The sequence below is a fragment of the Epinephelus lanceolatus genome, chromosome 17, assembly GCF_041903045.1.
Source record: "Epinephelus lanceolatus isolate andai-2023 chromosome 17, ASM4190304v1, whole genome shotgun sequence".
NCBI lineage: Eukaryota > Metazoa > Chordata > Actinopteri > Perciformes > Serranidae > Epinephelus > Epinephelus lanceolatus.
In genome coordinates this window covers 7,229,556-7,257,343 of record NC_135750.1, presented here as the reverse complement: position 1 = coordinate 7,257,343, position 27,788 = coordinate 7,229,556, and the positions used below count along the sequence as shown (strand labels likewise).

The 27,788-nt window shown below is 44.3% G+C and overlaps 1 protein-coding gene and 1 pseudogene across 2 annotated transcripts in view; both read left to right on the top strand.

Moving 5' to 3' along the window:
* Positions 1–14,981, top strand: part of LOC117248532 (uncharacterized) — a 42,319-nt gene extending 27,338 nt beyond the window's left edge. Inside the window, 12 exon segments of the mRNA XM_078160906.1 lie at positions 120–233; positions 472–550; positions 694–919; positions 1,081–2,884; positions 2,981–3,154; positions 3,519–3,692; positions 4,252–4,425; positions 9,964–10,137; positions 10,503–10,676; positions 12,285–12,331; positions 12,454–13,004; positions 13,006–14,981. Of these exon segments, the coding sequence (XP_078017032.1) occupies positions 120–233; positions 472–550; positions 694–919; positions 1,081–2,884; positions 2,981–3,154; positions 3,519–3,692; positions 4,252–4,425; positions 9,964–10,137; positions 10,503–10,676; positions 12,285–12,331; positions 12,454–13,004; positions 13,006–13,071 (3,757 nt within the window). The 3' untranslated portion in view covers positions 13,072–14,981.
* A 3,007-nt stretch (positions 14,982–17,988) lies between these two features.
* LOC144458349 (NLR family CARD domain-containing protein 3-like) lies at positions 17,989–26,613 on the top strand (annotated as a pseudogene). The gene is made up of 8 exons (XR_013487840.1): positions 17,989–18,008; positions 18,454–18,567; positions 18,712–18,892; positions 19,054–20,857; positions 21,097–21,270; positions 21,635–21,808; positions 23,825–23,871; positions 24,000–26,613. The product of XR_013487840.1 is annotated as an NLR family CARD domain-containing protein 3-like (transcript).
* The last annotated feature ends 1,175 nt before the right edge of the window (positions 26,614–27,788 follow it).

Genomic DNA, 27,788 nt, shown 5'->3' with positions numbered 1-27,788 from the left:
CTTCTTTGCTGTTAAAAACATGCTTTAATTGTAATAAAATAACTTCCAGTGCCAAATAAAACCAGTGAAATCAGAGACAGAAATCTTGTATGTTCAGTTAATTTCAGTGTTTCTATCAGTTTCCAGCAGCAGAGAGAAAAGTCCCCTGTACCCAGCTGTGTGTCCATGAAGAGTGATCGGTCAAAAGATGATTGGATTGACTTCAAAGATGGACTCCCTTCTTCTGACCTGCTGTAAGTAAATAAAACTGTTGATTGAAACAGATGAACTGTTTTGATCCTCAGTCATGAGACACAGAATCGGGTGTCCATCATTTACAGTGTTGTTCACATCTGGTTTTCATTCTGATTAATCATGACAGAACACATCTTTAAATAACTGGGGTGTGTGTGTGTTTTTGTAAATCATATAAGTTCTACAGTCTCCTGGTGCAAACATCATGTGAGCTCATTGTTGATGATTCCTCCACAGAGTGGACCAGGAGAGCTCAGAGGTTCCCAGTGGTCAGTCTGCCCAGCAGCATCAAACACACCTGGACTCCATATTTATGGTCTGTACATGTACAACAACTACTTTAACATCTATTCTGTTCACAATCATCTCCATGCTGCACTTTTTACACCAGTGGATTGTCAGTGTGTCCAACATGGATCTGATGTTTGATTGTGTCATTCATATAATATTCTGTTCCAGCTGCTGGAGGAGAACATCGTCACTTTTGTGAAGAACGAGCTGAAGAAGATCCAGAAGGTTCTGAGTTCAGATTACCCAGAATGCTCAGAGAGTCAGAGGGAGGACGAGGAGGTGTTGGGCAGGGAGGAAGAGCAGAGTAGGAGAAGCAGAGAAGCATTTCTGAAGATCACACTGAACTTCCTGAGGAGAATGAAGCAGGAGGAGCTGGCTGACTGTCTGCAGAGCAGTACGAGGATTTCTATAAAGATTTAACATGATGGATAAACGGGACGTTTACTAATGTCTCAAGAGACGGACCAAAATATATTCATTTACTTATTCTTTGAGGAAATGACATGTTGAAATATTTTCTTTGTCTTATTGATGTTCTTTGTTGTGTTCATTCAGGAAGTGGTTCTGCAGTCTGTCAGCGTAAACTGAAATCTAACCTGCAGAAGAAGTTCCAGTGTGTGTTTGAGGGGATCGCTAAAGCAGGAAACCCAACCCTTCTGAATCAGATCTACACAGAGCTCTACATCACAGAGGGAGGGACTGCAGAGGTCAATGATGAACATGAGGTCAGACAGATTGAAACAGCATCCAGGAAACCAGACAGACCAGAAACAACAATCAGACAAGAAGACATCTTTAAAGCCTCACCTGGAAGAGATGAACCAATCAGAACAGTGATGACAAAGGGAGTGGCTGGCATTGGGAAAACAGTCTTAACACAGAAGTTCACTCTGGACTGGGCTGAAGACAAAGCCAACCAGGACATACAGTTGACATTTCCATTCACTTTCAGAGAGCTGAATGTGCTGAAAGAGAAAAAGTACAGCTTGGTGGAACTTGTTCATCACTTCTTTACTGAAACCAAGGAAGCAGGAATCTGCAGGTTTGAAGAGTTCCAGGTTGTGTTCATCTTTGACGGTCTGGATGAGTGTCGACTTCCTCTGGACTTCCACAACAACGAGATCCTGACTGATGTTACAGAGTCCACCTCAGTGGATGTGCTGCTGACAAACCTCATCAGGGGGAAACTGCTTCCCTCTGCTCGCCTCTGGATAACCACACGACCTGCAGCAGCCAATCAGATCCCTCCTGACTGTGTTGACATGGTGACAGAGGTCAGAGGGTTCACTGACCCACAGAAGGAGGAGTACTTCAGGAAGAGATTCAGAGATGAGGAGCAGGCCAGCAGAATCATCTCTCACATCAAGACATCACGAAGCCTCCACATCATGTGCCACATCCCAGTCTTCTGCTGGATCACTGCTACAGTTCTGGAGGATGTGATGAAGACCAGAGAGGGAGGAGAGCTGCCCAAGACCCTGACTGAGATGTACATCCACTTCCTGGTGGTTCAGACCAAAGTGAAGAACATCAAGTATGATGGAGGAGCTGAGACAGATCCACACTGGAATAGAAAGAGCAGGAAGATGATTGAGTCTCTGGGAAAACTGGCTTTTGATCAGCTGCAGAAAGGCAACCTGATCTTCTATGAATCAGACCTGACAGAGTGTGGCATCTATATCAGAGCAGCCTCAGTGTACTCAGGAGTGTTTACACAGATCTTTAAAGAGGAGAGAGGACTGTGCCAGGACAAGGTGTTCTGCTTCGTCCATCTGAGTGTTCAGGAGTTTCTGGCTGCTCTTCATGTCCATCTGACCTTCATCAACTCTGGAGTCAATCTGATGGCAGAGCAACAAACAACATCCCTGTGGTCTAAAGCCTTCAGAGACAAACAGAATCTGAACTATCTCCACCAGAGTGCTGTGGACAAGGCCTTGCAGAGTCCAAATGGACACCTGGACTTGTTCCTCCGCTTCCTCCTGGGTCTTTCACTGCAGACCAATCAGAAACACCTAAGAGGTCTGCTGACACAGACAGGAAGTAGCTCACAGACCAATCAGGAAACAGTCCAGTACATCAAGAAGAAGATCAACGAGGATCTGTCTGCAGAGAGAAGCATCAATCTGTTCCACTGTCTGAATGAACTGAATGATCGTTCTCTAGTGGAGGAGATCCAACAGTCCCTGAGTTCAGGACGTCTCTCCACAGATAAACTGTCTCCTGCTCAGTGGTCAGCTCTGGTCTTCATCTTACTGTCATCAGAAGAAGATCTGGACGTGTTTGACCTGAAGAAATACTCTGGTTCAGAGGAGGCTCTTCTGAGGCTGCTGCCAGTGGTCAAAGCCTCCAACAAAGCTCTGTAAGTACAGAGACAGCTGGATTCATATATCATAACTTAAATACTCTGTTGTCTTTTCAACTTACTATCTTTTTCTTTATTATATCATCTTCTCAGACTGAGTGGTTGTAACCTGTCAGAGAGAAGCTGTGAAGCTCTGTCCTCAGTTCTCAGCTCCCAGTCCTCCAGTCTGAGACACCTGGACCTGAGTAACAACGACCTGAAGGATTCAGGAGTGAACCTTCTGTCTGATGGACTGAAGAGTTCACACTGTACACTGGAAACTCTCAGGTCAGGATTCATCAACATGTTCAACTGATGGCCACTTAGATCCTGATTTACATTAGTTGATAAACTCATAACCATCACAGGATTGTCTCTGCTGATATGATTTCAAACCAGTTGTGTTTTGTGTTTCAGTCTCTTTCCATCAACATGTTTTATGTTGTTTTTTTCTCTGTTGTTGGAACTTGAAATATCAGAGAGGAATCAGTGATGTTGTCAGATAGTTGGTGGACATTAGTGGGTGTTTGGTTGTGACTGGAAAAGAGTCAGTAATAATGTTGATGTAACCCCACAGTAGGCGACAGTATGGCAGTACTGTGGTACCCACCCTCAGATTATGTGACATGTGTGTTGTTTTGTGTGTTTGCAGTGTGTCAGGCTGTCTGATCACAGAGGAAGGCTGTGTTTCTCTGGCCTCAGCTCTGAGCTCCAACCCCTCCCATCTGAGAGAGCTGGACCTGAGTAACAACGACCTGAAGGATTCAGGAGTGAACCCTCTGTCTGATGGACTGAAGAGTTCACACTGTACACTGGGAACTCTCAGGTCTGATCAAGCTGCAGACCATCTGAAATGATTTCAGATATTTCTCTAAACTCCATACAGTTTAAACATTCTCTCTCATGTCAGCATTTCTGAATGTGACAGATGTTCAATCAGGATTTGAAACTTGACAGTTCAGAAACTCTTTTCTGGTTCCATCCCACCTACTGAACTACATACAGATATGAACTCGGGCTGATATAGAAAAGACCATTATGCTTTCATATCATGTTATTTGGATTGACTCCTTATTTATGAGTTAATCATAATTAACTGTAAGGATTTAAATCTGTGCTCAGAAGAGATTATACTGTAGATCACCAAATTTGGTGGGTCCTCACTTGTTACCATCTGGATGAAGTTGATATTTCAGTTTTACTGAACAAATTTAAAGTGTTCTTCTTGACTCGGTGTTATAATGCAGGTCTGTTAGTGTCCTGTTAGCTGAAGTACTAACTGAGATCTTTGGTCCTTTAGATTTGACTTCAGTCCAGACTCATTAATCAAAGACAATTGCATTTTAACACAAATATTTTTTTCCTGTTCATTGTTGTCTCTTCAGACTGAGTGTCTGTGATCTCTCAGAGAGAAGCTGTGAAGCTCTGTCCTCAGTTCTCAGCTCCCAGTCCTCCCATCTGAGACACCTGGACCTGAGTAACAACGACCTGAAGGATTCAGGAGTGAACCTTCTGTCTGATGGACTGAAGAGTTCACACTGTACACTGGGAACTCTCAGGTCAGATCAAGCTGCAGACCATCTGAAATGATTTCAGATATTTCTCTAAACTCCATACAGTTTAAGCATTCTCTCTCATGTCAGCATTTCTGAATCTGACAAATTATCAATCAGGATTTGAAACTTCACAGTTCAGAAACTCTTTTCTGGTTCAATCCCACCTACTGAACTACATACAGATATGAACTCTGGCTGATATAGAAAAGACCATTATGCTTTCATATCATGTTTACTAGCAAGAACCACGCCATAACAATATGTCGTTTAAAGGTTTAATGAAATGCAGGAGTTATTGAATGTTGAGAATAGATGAATGGATGTGGGTGAGGTAGATGGAAGATGTCATCTGTTAGGCTGGTCTGGGAGGATGTATTGAAGACCGGGCGGAGGGAGACTCAGTGTGCAGGTTCCATTTCAGGCATGTATATCCACCCGAGCTGATCACTGGCCCCCAGACGGTGCCTAGAATGAGACATGGGAGAGGTATGCACCGGACTGAATAGGAAGGAAGGAGTGAAGGGATGAAGGGATGAGGGTAGGGATGAGGTAGGAGGATGATGGGATGAGGGTAGGGTTGAGGTAGGAGGATGATGGGATGAGGGGATGAGGGTAGGGATGAGGTAGGAGGATGATGGGATGAGGGGGTGAAGGGATGAGGGAAGGGATGAGGTGGAAAGATGAAGGGATGAGGGTAAGGATGAGGTCAGAAGATGTAAGGATGAAGGGAAGGGAAAGGGAGGGTGGGTCGAGAAATCTTGAGACAAACAGGGTAGGATGGGTTGACCCGCTATAAGTAGGCTTGGCAGGTGATTAGAGGTGTGGTTGAGGCGTGGTTCTGCTCCCAAACCAAGGTTAACTACATTTCACTAGCAAGAACCACGCCACAACAATATGTCGTTTAAAGGTTTAATGGAATGCAGGAGTTATTGAATGTTGAGAATAGATGAATGGATGTGGGTGAGGTAGAGGGAAGATGTCATCTGTTAGGCTGGTCTGAGAGGATGTATTGAAGACCGGGCGGAGGGAGACTCAGTGTGGGGGTTCCGTCTCAGGCATGTATATCCACCCGAGCTGATCACTGGCCCCCAAAAGAGTCAGATTTAAATTGAACTGATTTGAATGTGAGCTTGACGGAGATTGTTAAGATTGTTGCGGATGTAGGAGCGATATGCTTGGGATGACCAGCGGCCTAGAACCTGAATGGTTTGGTCCGAGATGCCTAGTCTGGCTGCTGTGGGTGCTGCGCCGATGCGGAAGGAGTGGCTAGAATAGAGTTCTGGAGATACGCCTGAAATGCGTAGGACTTGGTTTTAGTATTTCTGGAACCAGAATCGATTGGCCATTTTTCCTGTTTCAGTGAGAAAGAGTGGGTGTTGAGGTGATGCCTTGACAGCATACCTGGAGCTGATGTATTTGGTCAGTGTCTTGTATGGGCTGAGGTAGGATTCGAGGCGGAATAAGTAGATAGGGAAGGAAACTCCCAACTGATCTGTTTTGCTCCTTCGCAGCGTGAATATGAGTAAGTCAGCAGTGTGGATGGTTATGTCAGATAGACTGGGGTGATGAGAAGGATTATAGACGGATGAAGTCGGGGCAAATTCAGAGCACCTTGGAAATCTGAAAAAGGCCAGCAGAAACATGGATTCTTGGGTTAGGTCGCCATAGGAGATATGTAGCGAATGCAGAGGCTGAGAAGGTCTGAAGTGAGTGGCAAGCGCCTGGCTGGGAGAGCCGGTTCCTGTTTATGCAGGCCTTTTATTAACATAGTAATGTGAGAATGGGAGGTTGAAGGACAATGGAAGCCAGTGACTAGTTTGATGAAGAAGTTGATTCCTGCTAAGTAGGTCTGGATGGTGGAGGACCGTGTTTCTTTGGATGGGATGAGCATGGGTGATGAAATTGCAGATGGACATGACGTCCAGAGAGGGAAAAGGCAGCTGGTAGGTGGAGTGATATGCCTTGAAGCAATTAAAGCCAGTTAGGTAGGCTGAGAGTGTGCTTGGGGTGAGACTGTTAAGGATGGCTTCTTGTGAAGCATGAGAGAGGTTTGACAGCTGTGGAGCTAGTTGAATATTGTGGCTGAAAACGGTGGGATAGGTGTTGGGTGAAGATCTGATTCTGGAGCCAAGTGTCTGAATTTCTGGAACGGGAAGCGAGACAATGAGTCAGCAATGTTGTTGTGATGACCGGGAGTGTGGGCTGCCCGGAGGATGAACTGGTGTTGAGCTGAGAATAAGGTGAGTCTACCAGGAACTGCATGATAGCTAAAGAATGAGATCGACATTTGTTCAGGATCTCTACGACTGCAGTGTTATCGGAGTGGATAAGTATGGACTTCCTAGACCATTTGTGCCCCCAAAGAATGGCAGCTGTTATGATGGGATACAGCTCTTGAAGTGCAGAGGAAGGAGAGCGGGACTCTGAGTCAAGGGATTCGAACTCTGGGGGCCAAGCGGAGGCGAACCATCTCCCTCCATAGTAGCCACCAAAACCTGTGGAGGGAGCCACGTCTGTGAAAAGTTGAATGTCCTCAGGCTGGGTGATGAAGTCATCGTAGAAGAAGGAAATGCCATTCCAAGAAGATAGGAAATGTAGCCACATACGCATTTCCATTTTGCAGGCATCGTCTAGAATGACCCTATCGTGGAGAGAGAGAATGGCAGCAGCCTTAGACAAAAGGATGGACAAGAAAGATTTAGCTTGAGGGATTATGCGGATGGCATAATTGAGATGGCCAAGGAGGGCTAACAGCTTGCGTTTGGTGCATCTGTCTGCTAGGAGGTAGTTTGACAGGAGCAGAGAGATGCGCTGTATTTTCTCCAAGGGCAGAGATGCTTGGAAGGAAATTGAGTCCAGGGTGATGCCTAGGAACTCAATGGAAGTGCCAGGTTCTGATGTTTTCTCCTCAGAAAGAGGGACGCCGAGTTCAGAGAAAGCGATAGTGAGCGTATTGAGCCCGTGGCGAGGAGGTGAGGATGGTGGAGTTACAACAAGAAAATCGTCGAGCAGATGGAGAATGTAAGGGAGCCTGTGGTTGTTAGTAAGGATCCAGCATAGGGCTTCTGAAAGAGAATCGAAGATCTTAGGACTGCTTTTGCAGCCAAAGGTAAGGCGCACGGAAAAATAATATGCCCCTTTCTGCCAAACGCCTAAAAAACGCCAGAAGTCAGGATGAATGGGCAAAACTTTGAATGCGCTGGTGATGTCTGCTTTAGAAAGCCAAGCTCCATGTTCTGCTAGCCGAATGAGGGTGATGGCATGGTCGATGGTTGCATATTGCATGGAGAAATCCGGACTGGGAATGACACTGTTGATGCTTGGAATGTGTGAGCCATGTGGGGAAGACAGGTCCATGATTAGCCTCTTTTTTCCAGAGTATTTGCGAGTGGCAACACCTATTGGGCTGATGCGGAACAGTGGAAAAGGAGGAATATCGAACGGGCCTATCATGAATCCTTCTTTGACCTCTTTAGCCAACAGGGTGTCGATGGTGTGAGGTTCTGCAAGAGCAGACTGGAGGTTGTGACAGACATGGGAAATGTCAGGGAGAACTGCCATACCGGGATGAAAACCATGTGTGAAGCCATCTATGAGAAAATGAACAAGCTGAATATTAGGATGGTTTTGTAGAGCGGTGGCAAGGACATTTATCTGAATGGGGGTGCTGAGGTGCTGTACAAGTTGGTCTGCAGCTGTGGTTGGATTGTGGGGGCAGGTGCTCCTGGCATGCACACCGCCGCAGAAGGAGCAGACATGGCAGTTGGAAAGAGCGCAGCCCAGGTGGTTGAAATTGTTGCACACCATCCTGCCGCCCTGGTAGAGGATCGGCCTTCCCCGTCTGTCGACCCCCTTTGGCATGGGGACATTGACCGAAGGACGTATGTTAGTGGGCCTAGGAATGATGGGAGGTGGGGGTGCGGCAGGTGACAGGCGGTTAAAGACTGTGGTGTTGCGTGAGGAAGATGGATGTGAGCGAGGTACTGGAGCAGTGACAGTGCATGCTGTGGTAGGGTGAGAAAAGGAAAGGATAGACCAGTTGGAAGTGAAGGAGGAGGCTGGAGATCACCGAGTTGGTTAGCCTGTGGTGGGACCCCTTGAGTTGCTGACTGAAGCTCTCCTGCTGCTGCGTTGGCAATTGCAGAAAAAAGAGGAGCAGAAGCCATGTTGCTGGGAACGGCTGAAGGAAGGGTAGAGGAAGGGATGATGGGATGAAAGGATGTATGTGCACAGGGATTTTGGGAAGCCTGCGAAGACAGGGATGAAAAGAAAGCTGAAATCATCTGAGAAAATTCAGGAACAGTGGGAGCAGGCACAGGGGGACATACAACCTGGCCCCCACCAGAGGGGGCTGATGATGCAGGCTGTGGCTGAGGCAGCGACGGCCCTGTGATGTCACGCCTGACAACACCAACAGTTGGTGGCACGGGTGAGGAAGCCTGAAGAGCGGGAGGTATGGAGTCTGTTGCTGCGTTGATAGAGGCTGAATACAGTCGAAAAAGTGTGGTTTTGTTGGCGTTGGGGTGAAATGGGATGCCCTCGCTCCGCAGGAAACGTTGGAGGCGAGTGACGGTCCAGTCCCTGATATTGGGCTCAGTTTGAGGACGCGGAGACTGCCAGCTCGCAGATGAGGGCGCACCGCGGGTGCGCTGTGGTGAAGAGCCAGGAGCTGGAAGCCTAGGCGATGGGGTCAGCTGCCGATGAGGAGAGGGTTGGAGCTGGCGCCTACGCCCGTGCCCGCGGTGTCTGGTCCTCGCTGAAGGAGGAGAGGAGGCCTGAGATCTGCAGACCCCCGCGGTCTGAGTTGGAGTCGGAGAGATCTCGTTGGCGGAGCTTGAATGGAGACGCCAGGACTGAGGTACGCTGACCACTGAACGCAAGCGACTGCGCCGGCATGTTTGGCTGCAGTCTGGTTGCGGCTGTGAGTCTGGTGGACCGGTATCAAACAGATCGTCAAACGTTTCGTCATCTGAATCGGTCGGGTAGATCTGCAGTACTGGATCCATGGTAGGTAACGTTAGACAATCTTTACGTTTGAATGGAAGTTTTCTCTATGAAGCGTTTGGTGAGACGCGTGGTCTGTCTGAGCTTGAGAAATCTTGAGACAAACAGGGTACGATGGGTTGACCCGGTATAAGTAGGCTTAGCAGGTGATTAGAGGTGTGGTTGAGACGTGGTTCTGCTCCCGTTAAGTTAACAGATTAACTACATTTATTTGGATTGACTCCTTATTTATGATTTAATCATAATTAACTGTAAGGATTTTAATCTGTGCTCAGAAGAGATTAAACTGTAGATCACCAAATTTAGTGGGTCCTCACTTGTTACCATCTGGATGAAGTTGATATTTCAGTTTTACTGAACAAATTTAAAGTGTTCTTGACTCAGTGTTATAATGCAGGTCTGTTAGTGTCCTGTTACCTGAAGTACTAACTGAGATCTTTGGTCCTTTAGATTTGACTTCAGTCCAGACTCATTAATCAAAGAGGATTGCATTTTAACACAAATATTTTTTTTTCCTGTTCATTGTTGTCTCTGTAGGCTGAGTGTTTGTGACCTCTCAGAGAGAAGCTGTGAAGCTCTGTCCTCAGTTCTCAGCTCCCAGTCCTCCCATCTGAGACACCTGGACCTGAGTAACAACAACCTGAAGGATTCAGGAGTGAACCTTCTGTCTGATGGACTGAAGAGTTCACACTGTACACTGGAAACTCTCAGGTCAAGATTCATCAACATGTTCAACTGATGGCCACTTAGATCCTGATTTACATTAGTTGATAAACTCATAACCATCACAGGATTGTCTCTGCTGATATGATTTCAAAGCAGTTGTGTTTTGTGTTTCAGTCTCTTTCCATCAACATGTTTTATGTTGTTTTTTTTCTCTGTTGTTGGAACTTGAAATATCAGAGAGGAATCAGTGATGTTGTCAGATAGTTGGTGGACATTAGTGGGTGTTTGGTTGTGACTAGAAAAAAGTCAGTAATAATGTTGATGTAACCCCACAGTAGGCGACAGTATGGCAGTACTGTGGTACTCACCCTCAGATTATTTGACATGTGTGTTGTCTTGTGTGTTTGCAGTGTGTCAGGCTGTCTGATCACAGAGGAAGGCTGTGTTTCTCTGGCCTCAGCTCTGAGCTCCAACCCCTCCCATCTGAGAGAGCTGGACCTGAGCTACAATCATCCAGGAGACTCAGGGGTGAAGCTGCTGTCAGCTGGGGTGAAGGATCCACACTGGAGACTGGACACTCTCAGGTATGAAGAGGCCTGCTGCAGCCACAGACACTCAGTCTGATAGAGGAGGTAGAGCTGGAAACTTTGTCTCTGTCACACTGTCAGCCTGGCTCATATGACCCTGACACACCAAGCTGACCTCAAACAACCAGAGCTGATAAACACTGACTCATCAAACTCTTTGTCTCCCATCAGACCATCAATACAGACACAAGTAGTCAGGGAACAGTAGCCAGGATGTGCCAAAACAGGGAGGGAAGGTGATGAAATGTTTCTGGAGCGTTGTCTTGTTTCAACATTGGATAATAGGACAGTGGTGTATCCTGACATGTTGTAGGTTCATGGTGGGTTGGCATTCGTCAACATCATCATGCTGCAGAGGGCTGTACCATGAAGCAAGATCAGTGGCTTAGCCAGACATGTTGAGTTGGGTTTTTCATACTACAAAGGTGGCTCTTTTAACCTGGCTAGATTGCCATGGTCAACTATGCTACAAACCTAACCTGCTTGGGACGAGTTTATGCTCCGAGTCTCTGCTTCAAATCAGCTAAAAAGTACCTTTCACTGCTCCTTTGAGAAGCGTCACTCTATAATCAATGTGAATATATGAGCGATGCAGATTGTCAGCTGAGGGAAAACATTATAAATGCACTTTATCCAACTTGTTGAGCCGTAACGTTACATACATGTCCCCGAACAAAGCTGTGTGATTACAGTAGTGTTTACTGTATCTATCACGTCACTTTATTTTAACACAGGAACCTAGAGTCCATCAGTGATGCTGAAAATCTGAGGACCATTGTTTTATTTTATCTGTAAGGTTGTTGTTGCTCTCACTGAACTACTGAATATATTTGTGTCCTCTGGTCCATCTGTCCACGCTGGCTCTAAGAAAAGCTTCTTTAAAATCACAGGTAGCAAACAGGTCACTATATTATTAATCAGGATGATGTTTACTGTCATATGAAATATGATAGAATCCTGTCAAAGCACCATAACGTTACCACTGTGGATTAGGTTTTATGTTTGGTCCTGATATGCTGAAGTCTGTTTTACACTGCTGGTATATGACAGCTGATAGAACACTGATTAGAAAATTAATTAGTCCATTGGTATTTATCACAGATAATATTCAATCAGTAAAATTCATTTCATTTTAATTTGCTCCCAAACTTTAGTGATGTATGTGTCTCCTTCATTAAGGGACAGTAAATGCAGTTCTTGTTTAAATCTGCTGCATCAAGTTTAAAGTTTCAGAGCTGTAGAAAGAGCAGCTGTCATGTTAGAAATAAACAGAGGTAAAATAAATATATTCACATATGAGTTCACACAGTTATATTAATGCAAACACTCCTCTCTGGCTGTAACTGAAGCCACAGTGTTGCTTTTTACTTTTCAAGATTCTTCAAAGGAAGAAAGCCTGAGTTAACAGACAGTTTACAACCACCTTCATGGTATCTGTTATCTCTGACTGAGACTTTAGGGTCACACCCACCTGACTCCAAAATGGTTGCAACATGTGACCATTTGGTTGCAGTCTGGAGCCCTGTGTGTGTGTGAGAGTGATATAATGTCCATGTTTCCATGGTGAAAGAGGAAGTGCTGCTCTGACCCCCCTCCTCCTTTCAGGGTGGAGCCTGGTGGAGTCCGATGGTTGAGACCAGGTCTGAGGAAGTGTAAGTGTGTTTTTAATTTGATCTTCAAACTGTGACATCACTCATTCAAATCTCTGATGTCATCATCAGAGTGATGATAGATGAATAACTGCAGCTGTATTTTGTCTTCTTCTCTCCATCAGATTCCTGTGAACTCACAATCGACACAAACACAGTGAACAGAAAGATCAAACTGTCTGACAACAACAGGAAGGTGACACATGTTATGGAGGAGGATCAGTCATATCCTGATCATCCAGACAGATTTGACATCTTGCCTCAGCTGCTGTGTAGAACTGGTCTGACTGGTCGTTGTTACTGGGAGGTCAAGTGGAGAGGAGGGGTTTCTGTATCAGTGAGTTACAGAGGAATCAGCAGGAGAGGAGACAGAGAGGACTGTGTGTTTGGAAGGAATGATCAGTCCTGGAGTCTGATCTGCTCTGATAGTCATTGTCACTCTGTCAGGCACAATAACAGAGAAACATCATCCTCCTCCTCCTCTTCCCCCCCCTCCTCCTCCTCCTCCTCCTCCTCCTCCTCCTCCTCTGGTAGAGTAGCAGTGTATGTGGACTGTCCTGCTGGCACTCTGTCCTTCTTCAGAGTCTCCTGTGACACACTGATCCACCTCCACACCTTCAACACCACATTCACTGAACCTCTTTATCCTGGGTTTTTGCTCTGGTCACGTGATTCCTCAGTGTCTCTGTGTTCTCTGTAGGAGGGAGAGTCTCCTCCTGTTAGAGAAACTTTCTCACTGCTGAACAGATAGCTCAGTCTGTACAGGATCACACACAGCTGATGGTAGTTCACAGAATGTGTGTAGGATGCAGTATTGAGTTTTTATGTGATGCATAATTACAGTGCAGTAGACGACTCTATCTTTTGATGCTGTTTTGCAGTATTTTCTATTTTGTTATCGTTGTTGGCTAATCTAAGTAACCTGCTTTAGTCTCTTTCAGCATTCAACGTGAATAAGGATCTGTTTAATTGAAGAAAAGCCTCTAATAAAGTTCTGCTAATTCAGTATTCATAATTCATATTTTAACTCCTTTAGAGTCTTAAAAATAAAAGCCCACATTATTTTGTTGTGTAAAAACTTTTATTGTGAAGCAGCAAAATAAGGAAATGTTGGGTTTTTGAGCACCAACTTCACACAACTTCAAATACGGCTGATAGTGAACATGAAACAGTAAAATAAAACAGATATGTAAAGTAAAAACAGGACGCAGGAGAGAAACTAAACCCCAAACCACAGTTAGAAGCTATAAAAGTACTGGGAGCTGAACAGAGATTTTTAAAGACACCTGTCTGTCTGGTCTCCAGCAGACAGAGATGAGGAGAGTCTCACAACACACACGGCTTGTTTGAGGGGTCATCAGGTGTTGGCTGCGGTCGGCGAGAGGCCACCCACTTGAGTGAGGGCAGCCCGGCTTTTGGACCTACTCCGGAGAAGGAGTACTAATATCAGTTTATACATTTCGAAAGCAGCAACAGGAAATGGGATCATATTTACTGTACACTGGTTGGCTGCAGTGGACAAACAGAAAACTGTGCAGAGTACTCATCCAGGTCACTGTAGTCTTGGAGCTGTAAAAGGTACAGTTTCTTACACAGCTTTGTTTCATCTATATGTAATGATTTGTGTTCAGAAAACAGATTGCAAACAGTCTTAAAAATGATTGAATGAATTGATATGCAGATTGTGCAGCAGCTTGAACTGAGTGTGTACAGTTTACTGCAGTTACATTTGACTAATTTGTTTCTTGTCTCTCTCTTTTGCCTTAAAGGATTACTTTCACCACAAAATGACAATGTGTTTATTAATTACTCACCCCAGGTTACCTTGAGTTTGTGAAGACAGTTTTCCCCGCATGCCTCCAGTGTTGCTTGCCCAGGTGCATACTGGACTATTTACGCAGAAATGTTTTAAATGGTAATGTTTTAATGAAAATGCATGTGTTTGGGAAATACTGAGCATATGGCCAGATGAATGAGACTTGGATTATATTACAGGAGTTGTGTGAGAGTTTGTAAAATGGATGTTTTGAGACAGTCACACCAGGCCAAAAGTGGAGGAAGAGGCCATGGCACAGGAGCCTGAGTATTCAGCATTTCGGAAAGTGCTGGATTCAAGGATGGAATGAAAACTAGGCCTAAAGCTAATATGTGGCTGCTGCGGTCCAGCATAAAAGAATGACATGGAAAAATTTAATCCAGTACAATAAAAAAGGTGTTTCTAAGTATTTGTAGTATTTGTACTCTGGATGCCATTCTGTATTGGTTCTTGTGGTACATGTCAACATCAATTGATGGGCACAGAAAGGCCTGTACACAAGAATAACATTATGACAGCATTTTAACAGGGCGTCTCAAAAATTGTAAAAAGAGCAGACTGCAGCAGGGTTTGTTTTCTCTAGTAAAATCTGAGAAAAGAATTCAACTCATGTTGTGATTTGCTTTCTTGCTTTTTTGGCACATACTGTAACTAAAGTATCAACAAATGACACAGGCATAAAGCACACATTACAGCTGAACTAGTTCATATTGATAGCTGTATTTTATATTGTGTTGTCCATTGTGTAAAGATTAATTGAAAGAATGTATTCATTTGACCACAAGTTGTGCTGATTGATGGAAATATTTGATTATGAATACATGTTGTGTGACTGATGGTGATGTTTAGTAGTCAATCAGACTTAATGCATTCATCATAAGCTATGTATAGTCTATCATAAAATTGGACTGTTGTAATTATTGAATTATTTAGCAACACAAAGACTTGTGGTAAGTTGGATGTTTTCTATGAAAAGACATATTAGAGTTAAAATGTAAAGTTACAGTGTCTGTGCAGCCAGTGTCTGGATTTGATGGCGTTTTATTGTAGAATAATAGTTTCTGGGGCGTCGGTGGCTTAGTGGTAGAGCAGGCCTCATGTATAAGGTTGTTGCCGCAGCGGCCAGGATTCAACTCCAGGCTGTGGCCCTTTGCTGCATGTCACTCCCTCTCTCTCTCCCCCTTTCACGCTTGACTGTCCTATCAAATAAAGGCTAAAAATGCCCTTAAAAATATCTTTTAAAAAAAAGAAGAAGAAGAATTTCTATTTTACTGTTGTTTAATGGGAACTGACTGACAACCAACCGTTTATCCACTTTTTTATTGTAGTTTTCTCTTCAGGCTTTTCTGTATTAAAGAGGAGCTGAGCAGGAGCTGATCCCAGTCTGGTCCATGGGTTTTAAATGGACCAGAACAGCTGATGGTTTTTATTTGGAACAAATCAACAGTATGAAACCTTTTTGCTGGCCTCATTTCAAGCCCTGGAGGTGAATTCATGTCTTCTTTTGTAAAATAATATCAGTGATTGAGTGTTGCTGTTGTCAATGATGAGGAGCTTTATTTGTGTGTCGGAGTTGCTGCTGTGGGTTAAACTTTAACGTGTATCATATAAAGTCATATAAAAACGCAGCAGCTGATCTCTGAACTGAGCGCTGCAGGTTGGTTCATAAAAGTGTTTGAGTGTGACAGCAGCCCGCAGACACAGAGGACTGTATCCTGACGGAGGACAACAGAAAACTCTTTGTGTCCACAGACCTGGTCCAGACAGCAGAGAGCTGCAGAGTGATGAAGTCCATGAGAAGAAACTGAGTAAGTGGACCTTTGATTGATTCCAGTCTCTAATGTGTCTCTGTTGGTTCATGTGTTCACCTCCTGTCTTTGATCAAGACTCCATAGCACAAAGTTTATCTGACAACAGACACTTTAAAGTCTAATGATGAACCCGTCTGTCTGTCTGTCTGTCTGTCTGTCTTCATCAGGAGGCTGCAGGTTATCACCAACATGAAAAGGTATCACACTCAACACATCACATTTGATCCTGTTTCAGCTTCAACATGTTCATCAACTCTGTGTTTCCTGTTTCTCTGCTCTCTCACCTCAACACTGACTTATAAACCTGTAAATGTGCCGTTAGAGCCACAGTGTGTGAACAGAAGTTTATTTAAATATCCAGACATAGTATAAAGCCCATACAGGTGATACTGGACTTCAGTTTGGACTCTGACACTTGAATTATTTTATGAAGGCTCATATTTCATGTTTATTGAGGCCTCTGTTGGTCAAACTGCTCTCATAGATCTGAGGATAATTTCTACTCTGTTAATTAAGAACTGAATCAACTCAATAACAATGTTTTATCATGATGAAATAACCAGTCTATGAAGGAAGGACCACTGTAGTTATTTTACATGATCTGAGCTTTGAACTCTGATCATCTAGATTTGTGTGTTATCTGCAGTCACAGAGACAAAAGTTTTCAAACTGAATCCAACAGAAACAAATGAGAGCATCTGAGTGTGAGGACAATCAGCCGATGGTTTCATGTCAGAATAATATGAGCTGTGTTCAGGGTTTATTCTTTGTATGTATGAATTTGTGTTGTATATATAGTGAACGTTACATGATGTGTCACTGTTAAACTGTCTGAAGCAGCAGACTGAACACATGTTGCAGAAACTGTTGATACAGAAACTGTTGGAGACAAACTCTGAGATTAATCACAGGTTCAACTGTTTGTCATATATCATGCTGTATCCATGGCAACGACTGTAGTCCTCATGTTAACCCTGTGGACTCAGCAGTGTCACAGTGTTAACAGTGAGAATTTAAACACATGACAGAGTGAGTGAAGTGTGGGAGGGCCCAGTGTGCAGATCCACAGGGTGGAGGTTTGGATTGTGAGCTCCCCCTGGTGGTCAGTGAGGTTTACAGCTGCTCTCAGTGTTGCTGTCAGTCTGCTGTCATCCTCACTGAGAGCAGCTGTCAGTCTGCTGTCATCCTGTAGAATCCTACAGGATGACAGCAGACTGACAGCTGCTCTCAGTGTTGCTGTCAGTCTGCTGTCATCCTGTAGGATTCTACTAGAGTCCACAGAATGGGACTGCTGCAGAGGTCTGGGGAGCAGCTCCAGAGTTTTAGGGACTACCTGCAGGGGTTTTGGGACTAGTGTCAGAGGTTTGTGAGGAAGCTTCAGAGCTCTGGAAACATGTTGTAAAGGTTTGGGGACTCATGGTAGATGTTCGTAGCTTAGCTGCAGAGGTCTGGTGACAGACCTCAGTTTGATGAAGAGTCAGTAGTTTCATAGAGTTGCCTGTTAAAGTGTCGCCTTGTATATCCTAACCTCCAGAAAAATCCTCTGATTAAAGATGAAGCCCCAGAATATATATATATATATATATATATATATATATATATATATATATATTTTGTCTATTTTGCATTAAATTTAAACTGACTATCTTTTAGGATTTTGGACAGTTTGAAGACTTCATCTTGGGGTCTGACAAACTGTGTTGCATAATATTTCTCTGTTTTTGGACATTTGTACATTTAACTGTTATTAGGTAATATAATGTGCAGATTCATTGACACATAACTACATCTTGTTAAACCATAATCTTCAGCTGTCAGCACTCACACACATTTTCTTCAGTAAATTCAGTTCTAGTTAAACGTTGCTGTGTTGATCCTTTTCCTGTTGATAGCTGATAGTTTCTCCAGCAGCTGCTGAGGCTGAAGACTAAAAACTGAATTTCCCTGAACCTGAACCTGAACCTGAACCTGAGCCCAGCTGTGTGTCTCCTGAGACCGACCAGTCACATGAACATGGCATTGATGTTAAAGGACAAAAAGTCTCTGCTGCACAGTAAGCTGACATTAAATGTCAAATGAAGCTGACAGCTTCCCAATATAACTGGTCTTCTACTGCTGATATTTAAGTTCTCCTTCTGAATCTAACCCCAACTCTCTGGGGACTAGTTGAGGAGGTCTCCTCAGGTGTGTTGTGGCCTAAACCAAACCTCAGTTTGAAGTGATGTGGCAGGTCAACAGTGTAAAGTCTGAACACATCAGACTAACAACACACTGCTTAAACAATCACACACCAAATACAAACAAGTATCACATCAGCTGTGACTCTAGTTGTTTAGTTATTGTATCCCATTGTAATGTTGGTTAAATAAGCATTATAAACAAGACGTGTTTCAAACACATGCTTTAACTGTAATAAAATAACTTCCAGTGCCAAATAAAACCAGTGAAATCAGAGACAGAAATCTTGTATGTTCAGTAAATTTCAGTGTTTCTATCAGTTTCCAGCAGCAAAGAGAAAAGTCCCCTGTACCCAGTTGTGTGTCCATGAACAGTGATCGGTCAAAAGATGATTGGTTTGACTTCAAAGATGGACTCCCTTCTTCTGACCTGCTGTAAGTAAATAAAACTGTTCTGATCCTCAGTCATGAGACACAGAATCAGGTGTCCATCATTTACAGTGTTGTTTACATCTGGTTTTCATTCTGATCAATCATGACAGAACACGTCTTTAACTAACTGGTCTGTGTGTGATCCAGAAGGTTCTGAGTTCAGATTACCCAGAATGCTCAGAGAGTCAGAGGGAGGATGAGGGGGTGTTGGATGATGATGAGGATGAAGAGCAGAGGAGGAGCAGCAGCAGAGAGGCATTTGTGAAGATCACACTGAACTTCCTGAGGAGAATGAAGCAGGAGGAGCTGGCTGACTGTCTGCAGAGCAGTAAGAGGATTTCTATAAAGATTTAACATGATGGATAAACGGGACGTTTACTAATGTCTCAAGAGACGGACCAAAATATATTCATATACTCATTCTTTGAGGAAATGACCTGTTGAAATATTTTCTTTGTCTTATTGATGTTCTTTGTTGTGTTTATTCAGAACATCTTGCTGCAGTCTGTCAGCGTAAACTGAAATCTAACCTGCAGAAGAAGTTCCAGTGTGTGTTTGAGGGGATCGCTAAAGCAGGAAACCCAACCCTTCTGAATCAGATCTACACAGAGCTCTACATCACAGAGGGAGGGACTGCAGAGGTCAATGATGAACATGAGGTCAGACAGATTGAAACAGCATCCAGGAAACCAGACAGACCAGAAACAACAATCAGACAAGAAGACATCTTTAAAGCCTCACCTGGAAGAGATGAACCAATCAGAACAGTGATGACAAAGGGAGTGGCTGGCATTGGGAAAACAGTCTTAACACAGAAGTTCACTCTGGACTGGGCTGAAGACAAAGCCAACCAGGACATACAGTTGACATTTCCATTCACTTTCAGAGAGCTGAATGTGCTGAAAGAGAAAAAGTACAGCTTGGTGGAACTTGTTCATCACTTCTTTACTGAAACCAAGGAAGCAGGAATCTGCAGGTTTGAAGAGTTCCAGGTTGTGTTCATCTTTGACGGTCTGGATGAGTGTCGACTTCCTCTGGACTTCCACAACAATGAGATCCTGACTGATGTTACAGAGTCCACCTCAGTGGATGTGCTGCTGACAAACCTCATCAGGGGGAAACTGCTTCCCTCTGCTCGCCTCTGGATAACCACACGACCTGCAGCAGCCAATCAGATCCCTCCTGAGTGTGTTGACATGGTGACGGAGGTCAGAGGGTTCACTGACCCACAGAAGGAGGAGTACTTCAGGAAGAGATTCAGAGCTGAGGAGCAGGCCAGCAGAACCATCTCTCACATCAAGACATCATGAAGCCTCCACATCATGTGCCACATCCCAGTCTTCTGCTGGATCACTGCTACAGTTCTGGAGGATGTGATGAAGACCAGAGAGGGAGGAGAGCTGCCCAAGACCCTGACTGAGATGTACATCCACTTCCTGGTGGTTCCGACCAAAGTGAAGAACATCAAGTATGATGGAGGAGCTGAGACAGATCCACACTGGAGTCCAGAGAGCAGGAAGGTGATTGAGTCTCTGGGAAAACTGGCTTTTGATCAGCTGCAGAAAGGCAACCTGATCTTCTATGAATCAGACCTGACAGAGTGTGGCATCTATATCAGAGCAGCCTCAGTGTACTCAGGAGTGTTCACACAGATCTTTAAAGAGGAGAGAGGACTGTACCAGGACAAGGTGTTCTGCTTCGTCCATCTGAGTGTTCAGGAGTTTCTTGCTGCTCTTCATGTCCATCTGACCTTCATCAAGTCTGGAGTCAATCTGATGGCAGAGCAACAAACAACATCCCAGAAGTCTGAAACAAGACAAGACAAATCTGAACTAACACATCTCCACCAGAGTGCTGTTGACAAGGCCTTGCAGAGTCCAAATGGACACCTGGACTTGTTCCTCCGGTACCTCCTGGGTCTTTCACTGCAGACCAATCAGAAACACCTACGAGGTCTGCTGACACAGACAGGAAGTAGCTCACAGACCAATCAGGAAACAGTCCATTACATCAAGAAGAAGATCAACGAGGATCTGTCTGCAGAGAGAAGCATCAGTCTGTTCCACTGTCTGAATGAACTGAATGATCGTTTTCTAGTGGAGGAGATCCAACAGTCCCTGAGTTCAGGACGTCTCTCCACAGATAAACTGTCTCCTGCTCACTGGTCAGCTCTGGTCTTCATCTTACTGTCATCAGAAGAAGATCTGGACGTGTTTGACTTGAAGAAATACTCTGCTTCAGAGGAGGCTCTTCTGAGGCTGCTGCCAGTGGTCAAAGCCTCCAACAAAGCTCTGTAAGTACAGAGACAGCTGGATTCATACTGTATATCATAAGTTAAATACTCTGTTGTCTTTTCAACTTACTATCTTTTTCTTTATGATACCGTCTCTTCAGGTCTGTTAGTGTCCTGTTAGCTGAAGTACTAACTGAGATCTTTGGTCCTTTAGATTTGACTTCAGTCCAGACTCATTAATCAAAGACAATTGCATTTCAACACAAATATTTTTTTCCTGTTCATTGTTGTCTCTTCAGACTGAGTGTCTGTGATCTCTCAGAGAGAAGCTGTGAAGCTCTGTCCTCAGTTCTCAGCTCCCAGTCCTCCCATCTGAGACACCTGGACCTGAGTAACAACGACCTGAAGGATTCAGGAGTGAACCTTCTGTCTGATGGACTGAAGAGTTCACACTGTACACTGGAAACTCTCAGGTCAGGATTCATCAACATGTTCAACTGATGGCCATTTAGATCCTGATTTACATTAGTTGATAAACTCATAACCATCACAGGATTGTCTCTGCTGATATGATTTCAAACCAGTTGTGTTTTGTGTTTCAGTCTCTTTCCATCAACATGTTTTATGTTGTTTTTTTCTCTGTTGTTGGAACTTGAAATATCAGAGAGGAATCAGTGATGTTGTCAGATAGTTGGTGGACATTAGTGGGTGTTTGGTTGTGACTAGAAAAAAGTCAGTAATAATGTTGATGTAACCCCACAGTAGGCGACAGTATGGCAGTACTGTGGTACTCACCCTCAGATTATGTGACATGTGTGTTGTTTTGTGTGTTTGCAGTCTGTCAGGCTGTCTGATCACAGAGGAAGGCTGTGTTTCTCTGGCCTCAGCTCTGAGCTCCAACCCCTCCCATCTGAGAGAGCTGGACCTGAGCTACAATCATCCAGGAGACTCAGGGGTGAAGCTGCTGTCGGCTGGAGTGAAGGATCCACACTGGAGACTGGACACTCTCAGGTATGAAGAGGCCTGCTGCAGCCACAGATACTCAGTCTGATAGAGGAGGTAGAGCTGGAAACTTTGTCTCTGTCACACTGTCAGCCTGGCTCATATGACCCTGATACACCAAGCTGACCTCAAACAACCAGAGCTGATAAACACTGACTCATCAAACTGTTTGTGTCCCATCAGACCATCAATACAGACACAAGTAGTCAGGGAACAGTAGCCAGGATGTGCCAAAACAGGGAGGGAAGGTGATGAAATGTTTCTGGAGCGTTGTCTTGTTTCAACATTGGATAATAGGACAGTGGTGTATCCTGACATGTTGTAGGTTCATGGTGGGTTGGCATTCGTCAACATCGTCATGCTGCAGAGGGCTGTACCACGAAGCAAGATCAGTGGCTTAGCCAGACATGTTGAGTTGGGTTTATTTTATGCTCCGAGTTTCGGCTTCAAATCAGCTAAAAAGCACCTTTCACTGCTCCTTTGAGAAGCATCACTCTAAAATCAGTGTGAATATAGGCACGATGCAGATTGTTAGCTGAGGGAAAACATTATAAATGCACTTTATCCAACTTGTTGAGCCGTAACGTTACATACATGTCCCCGAACAAAGCTGTGTGATTACATTAGTGTTTACTGTATCTATCACGTCACTTTATTTTAACACAGGAACCTAGAGTCCATCAGTGATGCTGAAAATCAGAGGAACATTGTTTTATTTTATCTGTAAGGTTGTTGTTGCTCTCACTGAACTACTGAATATATTTGTGTCCTCTGGTCCATCTGTCCACGCTGGCTCTAAGAAAAGCTTCTTTAAAATCACAGGTAGCAAACAGGTCACTATATTATTAATCAGGATGATGTTTACTGTCATATGAAATATGATAGAATCCTGTCAAAGCACCATAACGTTACCACTGTGGATTAGGTTTTATGTTTGGTCCTGATTTGCTGAAGTCTGTTTTACACTGCTGGTATATGACAACTGATTAGAAAATGAATTAGTCCATTGGTATTTATCACAGATAATATTCAATCAGTAAAATTCATTTCATTTTAATTTGCCCCCAAACTTTGGTGATGTATGTGTCTCCTTCATTAAAGGACAGTAAATGCAGTTCTTGTTTAAATCTGCTGCATCAAGTTTAAAGTTTCAGAGCTGTAGAAAGAGCAGCTGTCACGTTAGAAATAAACAGAGAGGTAAAATAAATATATTCACATATGAGTTCACACAGTTAGTAATATTAATGCAAACACTCCTCTCTGGCTGTAACTGAAGCCACAGTGTTGCTTTTTACTTTTCAAGATTCTTCAAAGGTGGAAGTAGGCGGCACGTGATTGATCAATTTTAAAGGTCAATTGATGCGCTGAACGCATCATTTGACTTGTTTTATGTAAACGTGCAGAGCCTGAAGAAGAAAGCCTGAGTTAACAGACAGTTGACAACCACCTTCATGGTGTCTGTTATCTCTGATTGAGACTTTAGGGTTTGTTGAGTCAGCTCAGACAAAGAGAGACTGGTTCTGTTGAACTGGCTTCGTGGTGCAGCCCTCTGGTTTGTGGGCTCATATCAAATAATACTGCAGGATGTGTTGATGCTCATCATCTGACACCAGTGTGTGTTGCCCTTCAGTCTGCAAATTATTGTCCAAAGACAAAGAAACAGATAAGACCATTACCATGTAATAGTGAATCAGTGTAAACAGTCTTGATAAATCATCAGAATGTTTTGCTGTTTTAAAGGATTGACAAGTTTGTTTTGCACTGACAGAGAGTTCCCTGGCTGATAAGAGTCGACTGGTTGTGGGACTCACCACAGAAACTACTGTACTACTACTGTAATATTTTCAGCTCCAGATTACAGACAATAAAAACCAGTGCTGGACAATATCAGCTGATTAATAATAAGTGATGAACATGTCAGTCCATATGTAGACAATAACAAAGCTGTGTGTATGAGAGTGATGTAATGTCCATGTTTCCATGGTGAAAGAGGAAGTGCTGCTCTGACCCCCCTCCTCCTTTCAGGGTGGAGCCTGGTGGAGTGCGATGGTTGAGACCAGGTCTGAGGAAGTGTAAGTGTGTTTTTAATTTGATCTTCAAACTGTGACATCACTCATTCAAATCTCTGATGTCATCATCAGAGTGATGAATGATGAAGATGAATAACTGCAGCTGTATTGTGTCTTCTTCTCTCCATCAGATTCCTGTGAACTCACCATCGACACAAACACAGTGAACAGACACCTCAAACTGTCTGACAACAACAGGAAGGTGACACGTGTGGAGGAGGATCAGTCATATCCTGATCATCCAGACAGATCTGACCACTGGACTCAGCTGCTGTGTAGTACTGGTCTGACTGGTCGCTGTTACTGGGAGGTCAAGTGGAGAGAAAACGTTTCTATATCAGTGAGTTACAGAGGAATCAGCAGGAGAGGAAACAGTAATGACTGTCTGTTTGGATGGAATGATCAGTCCTGGAGTCTGAGCTGCTTTAATGGTGGTTACACTGTGTGGCACAATAACAGAAAAACACACATCTCCTCCTCCTCCTCCTCCTCCTCCTCCTCCTCCTCTGTCTCTGGTAGAGTAGCAGTGTATGTGGACTGTCCTGCTGGCACTCTGTCCTTCTTCAGAGTCTCCTCTGACTCACTGATCCACCTCCACACCTTCAACACCACATTCACTGAACCTCTTTATCCTGGGTTTTGGCTCTGGTCACCTGGTTCCTCAGTGTCTCTGTGTTCTCTGTAGGAGGGAGAGTCTCCTCCTGTTAGAGAAACTTTCTCACTGCTGAACAGATAGTTCAGTCTGTACAGAATCACACACAGCTCTCTCATTCTGGACTTCTGTTGCTGAAACCTTTGTCTTTTAACTCCATGATGGATTTTAGTCATCGGACTTGTGGATTTTAAGCTTTTTGGGAAAAAGAGCTGAGCTGCAGCCCACCTCGCACCTTGCACTTGAGAAACTGATTTACATGTTACACGGTACTGTTACACTGTACTTTTACAGACTTAAGAAGAAAAAGTTGAGCCGTGACTGTGCTTTCCTACCTTTTCAAAGCTGAAAGAAGACATTGCAAATCTGCGGACAGATCTCAAATAGAAGGACAAACTCCTCATGGATTTCTCTGCTGTCGCCTCGTCCCAGGCAAAACATATAACACTCCTTAAGTCCTCTGGTTACAGAAACCGAAACACGTCCACAAACGACACCACTTTACCATGGACTGGCTCCATCAACTGAATTTCCAGCGCCTGTGACAGCTCCAACACAATCTGCGACCTGTTGGTACCTCCAAGGTGCAAAGCCCAAAACATTGCATCCACCACCCTCTGTCCGGACCAAACAGAGCCACAGCGTCTCAGCGGCAGGGATGTAGTGACAGCTCCAGTGAGCTCGACACCCCGCAAACCGGACCCAGTGCCCTGGTCAGTGGTTACCAAAGGAATTGTTGCTCGCCTGTCCCTCCTCCTCCATCTCTGGACCTGCAGCTGGCCAACAGGTTTGACATTCTGAGTGTGCAGGAATTCCCTCCTGTGGGTGCAAGTTCCCACTCTCCACCCATTCCTCCACCCAGCCGTGGTTTCCATCAGACAAATGGCCAGGGGTCCCCGGGCTGGCACCACCCCATCGTTTGCGCTTGGAGTGGATGGGGTCCAGTGACACCTGGGGCATCTACAGCTGGCTCCATCGCGCCGCCGACACACCTCCAGGAGATCAGGGGCATGTGTCCAGGTACAGCACCCTCCTTTTGTGCTGATTGTGGGGTCCTCCACGGCGGTGCGCGACGGTCAGACTTTCTGCCACCCTGGTGCCACCGTCAGGGATATTTCATCTGCTGCCCTGCAGGCTACAGCCCAGCACACCTCTGCCTCCACGGTGGTTGTTGAGGCCGGCATAAATGACCTAAAACAAGAAAAGTCGGAGCTTCTAAAGAAAGACTTCATCCACCTGTTGGACTGCCTGCTTGACACTGGGAAGCAGGTAATTGTTTCCGGCCTGTTTCCCCCACCTCGCTTCGGTGATGTCACCACCATCCATCTCCGCCAACTCCATTTGTGGCTGAAGGGCTACTGTCAAAGCAGGAATGTTCCCTTTGCTGATAACTTTACTACCTTCCTGGGCAGACCTCGGTTGTTTGGCAGGGACGGTCTGCATCCTAGCCGAGAAGGATCACGGCTCTTATCAATTAATATTGATCTGACTGTGAAGTCCTGTCGAACACCCGCCTCCGCTTGACTGACAGTAAACACATCCAACTGTATGCACTCACCCTCTTTCTCTCCACCCTCACTTCTGGACGCTATTGCTGACCACAGCACCCCCTTCCAGCTTCCAATGGCAGCACCACTTTCACTGGCCCTCCCCTCAAAACCTACTAATTGTCAAGGCTTATTGATTTCTGTTAGCACAAATAAAAGGGTCTCTGTTCATAGACCCGTCCCCCCAAAGTGACAGTTCGGGGACCCAGGAGACACGTCTGCATGATTCGCTGTTAAGAGGGGAGACAACGAACTCCCCCTCACAAGTGACCCGCTGGGCAGTGGTAAGAGCTGATGTCGATTAGGAAATTTAATTATCTTAATCTTAATCTAGGACTCCTTAGATAAATATTTTGCACATTCCTGTGTTCTGGTTTATCTTAACATACTCTCTCACTATCGCCAAATTAAATAACCCACATGAGTGTTACTTCTTGTTTTAATCCATTTATACATACTGTTGATTTTGTGTTATTTCATTATTATCCTCATTCATTTATTCAGTTGTTACCCATTTAGCTTAAATAAATCTTCATTTATTGCCAAGTTGTTGTCTGTGGACATTTCTTTTGAGCAGGAATTAAGATCACTGTATGGAGAATTCATAACCCATTATAACCCCATATTAATTTGATTAGTCGCTTCCCTCATTAGTAGGGTGGTGCCCCAAACTTTATAACGGGTGCAAACATTCTCAAAAAGGTATTTCCCCTACACCTGTAAACTTCACTGTGCTCAGCCTCTAATAAAGACACTCACAGGAAGGCGTCTCCAGTTTTTCATGTGACAGCAGGAACCTTCATGAATGAAAACTGACCTTCTGTGCTTCTTCTACTCACTGATGAGCTGTTTTATACACTGATAGATTTGTGAAGCAGCGACTGTTGTGACTCTAAACTAAAGTCCAGAGGCCGTTTGTTTCCTCTGGATCATTCCAATGTGTCAGCAGGATCTTTACAGGCAGCTCTCAGCTGATGGAAGTGGCTGCTTCCTTTTCTCCCACTATTTACAGTAGTGGTGTTGATGTGCACGTGTTCACCCTCATACGACTGATGCAACATGTTGAATGAAGTCATTACAAACAGTCAGCAGACAGTAAGAATGGAAACAGATTCTTAGATGGAGCTCTGCTTGTTTTCTAACAGAACTTTGTGCACTTCCTGTTCACACTGAAGGAGTCTCTCCTCAAACACAAGTTCAACATCATGTGACTTTAAAAGCAACATCTCCTACATAGGAGATAATATCTCAGTGCTGAAGTGGGTGTGCATAAGGTTAGGAGATAGTGAACAGAATGTTAGGAGACATTATGTCGTATGTAGAAGATAATATGTCCTAAGTCAGGATAATGTCTTGTATGTAGGAGATCATATCTTGTTCTGAGGAGATGAACTTTTGGCCAACATCACCCACAAAATAAATATAAAAAATCTCAGCTTGCCTCTCAGGGCTTCCGTAGTTTCTCACCACAACCACTAGTGGTTAAAAACTCCACAACCAAACTTACAAAATTTGCGTTTCGCAATTCAGCAACAAAGTTTGTGAAGGAGAGATTATTTCTGTGCAAAGCTGCAACCATGAAGTAGTTCTCAGCATGTTCCAAAACAAACACACACTTACATATATGCACTCACAGTGTGATCTAAATAATCACACCAATCTGGTGCAGAGCAGAGCAGCTCAGTGCGTAGTGACATCAGTCAGCAGCAGTCAGTATACTA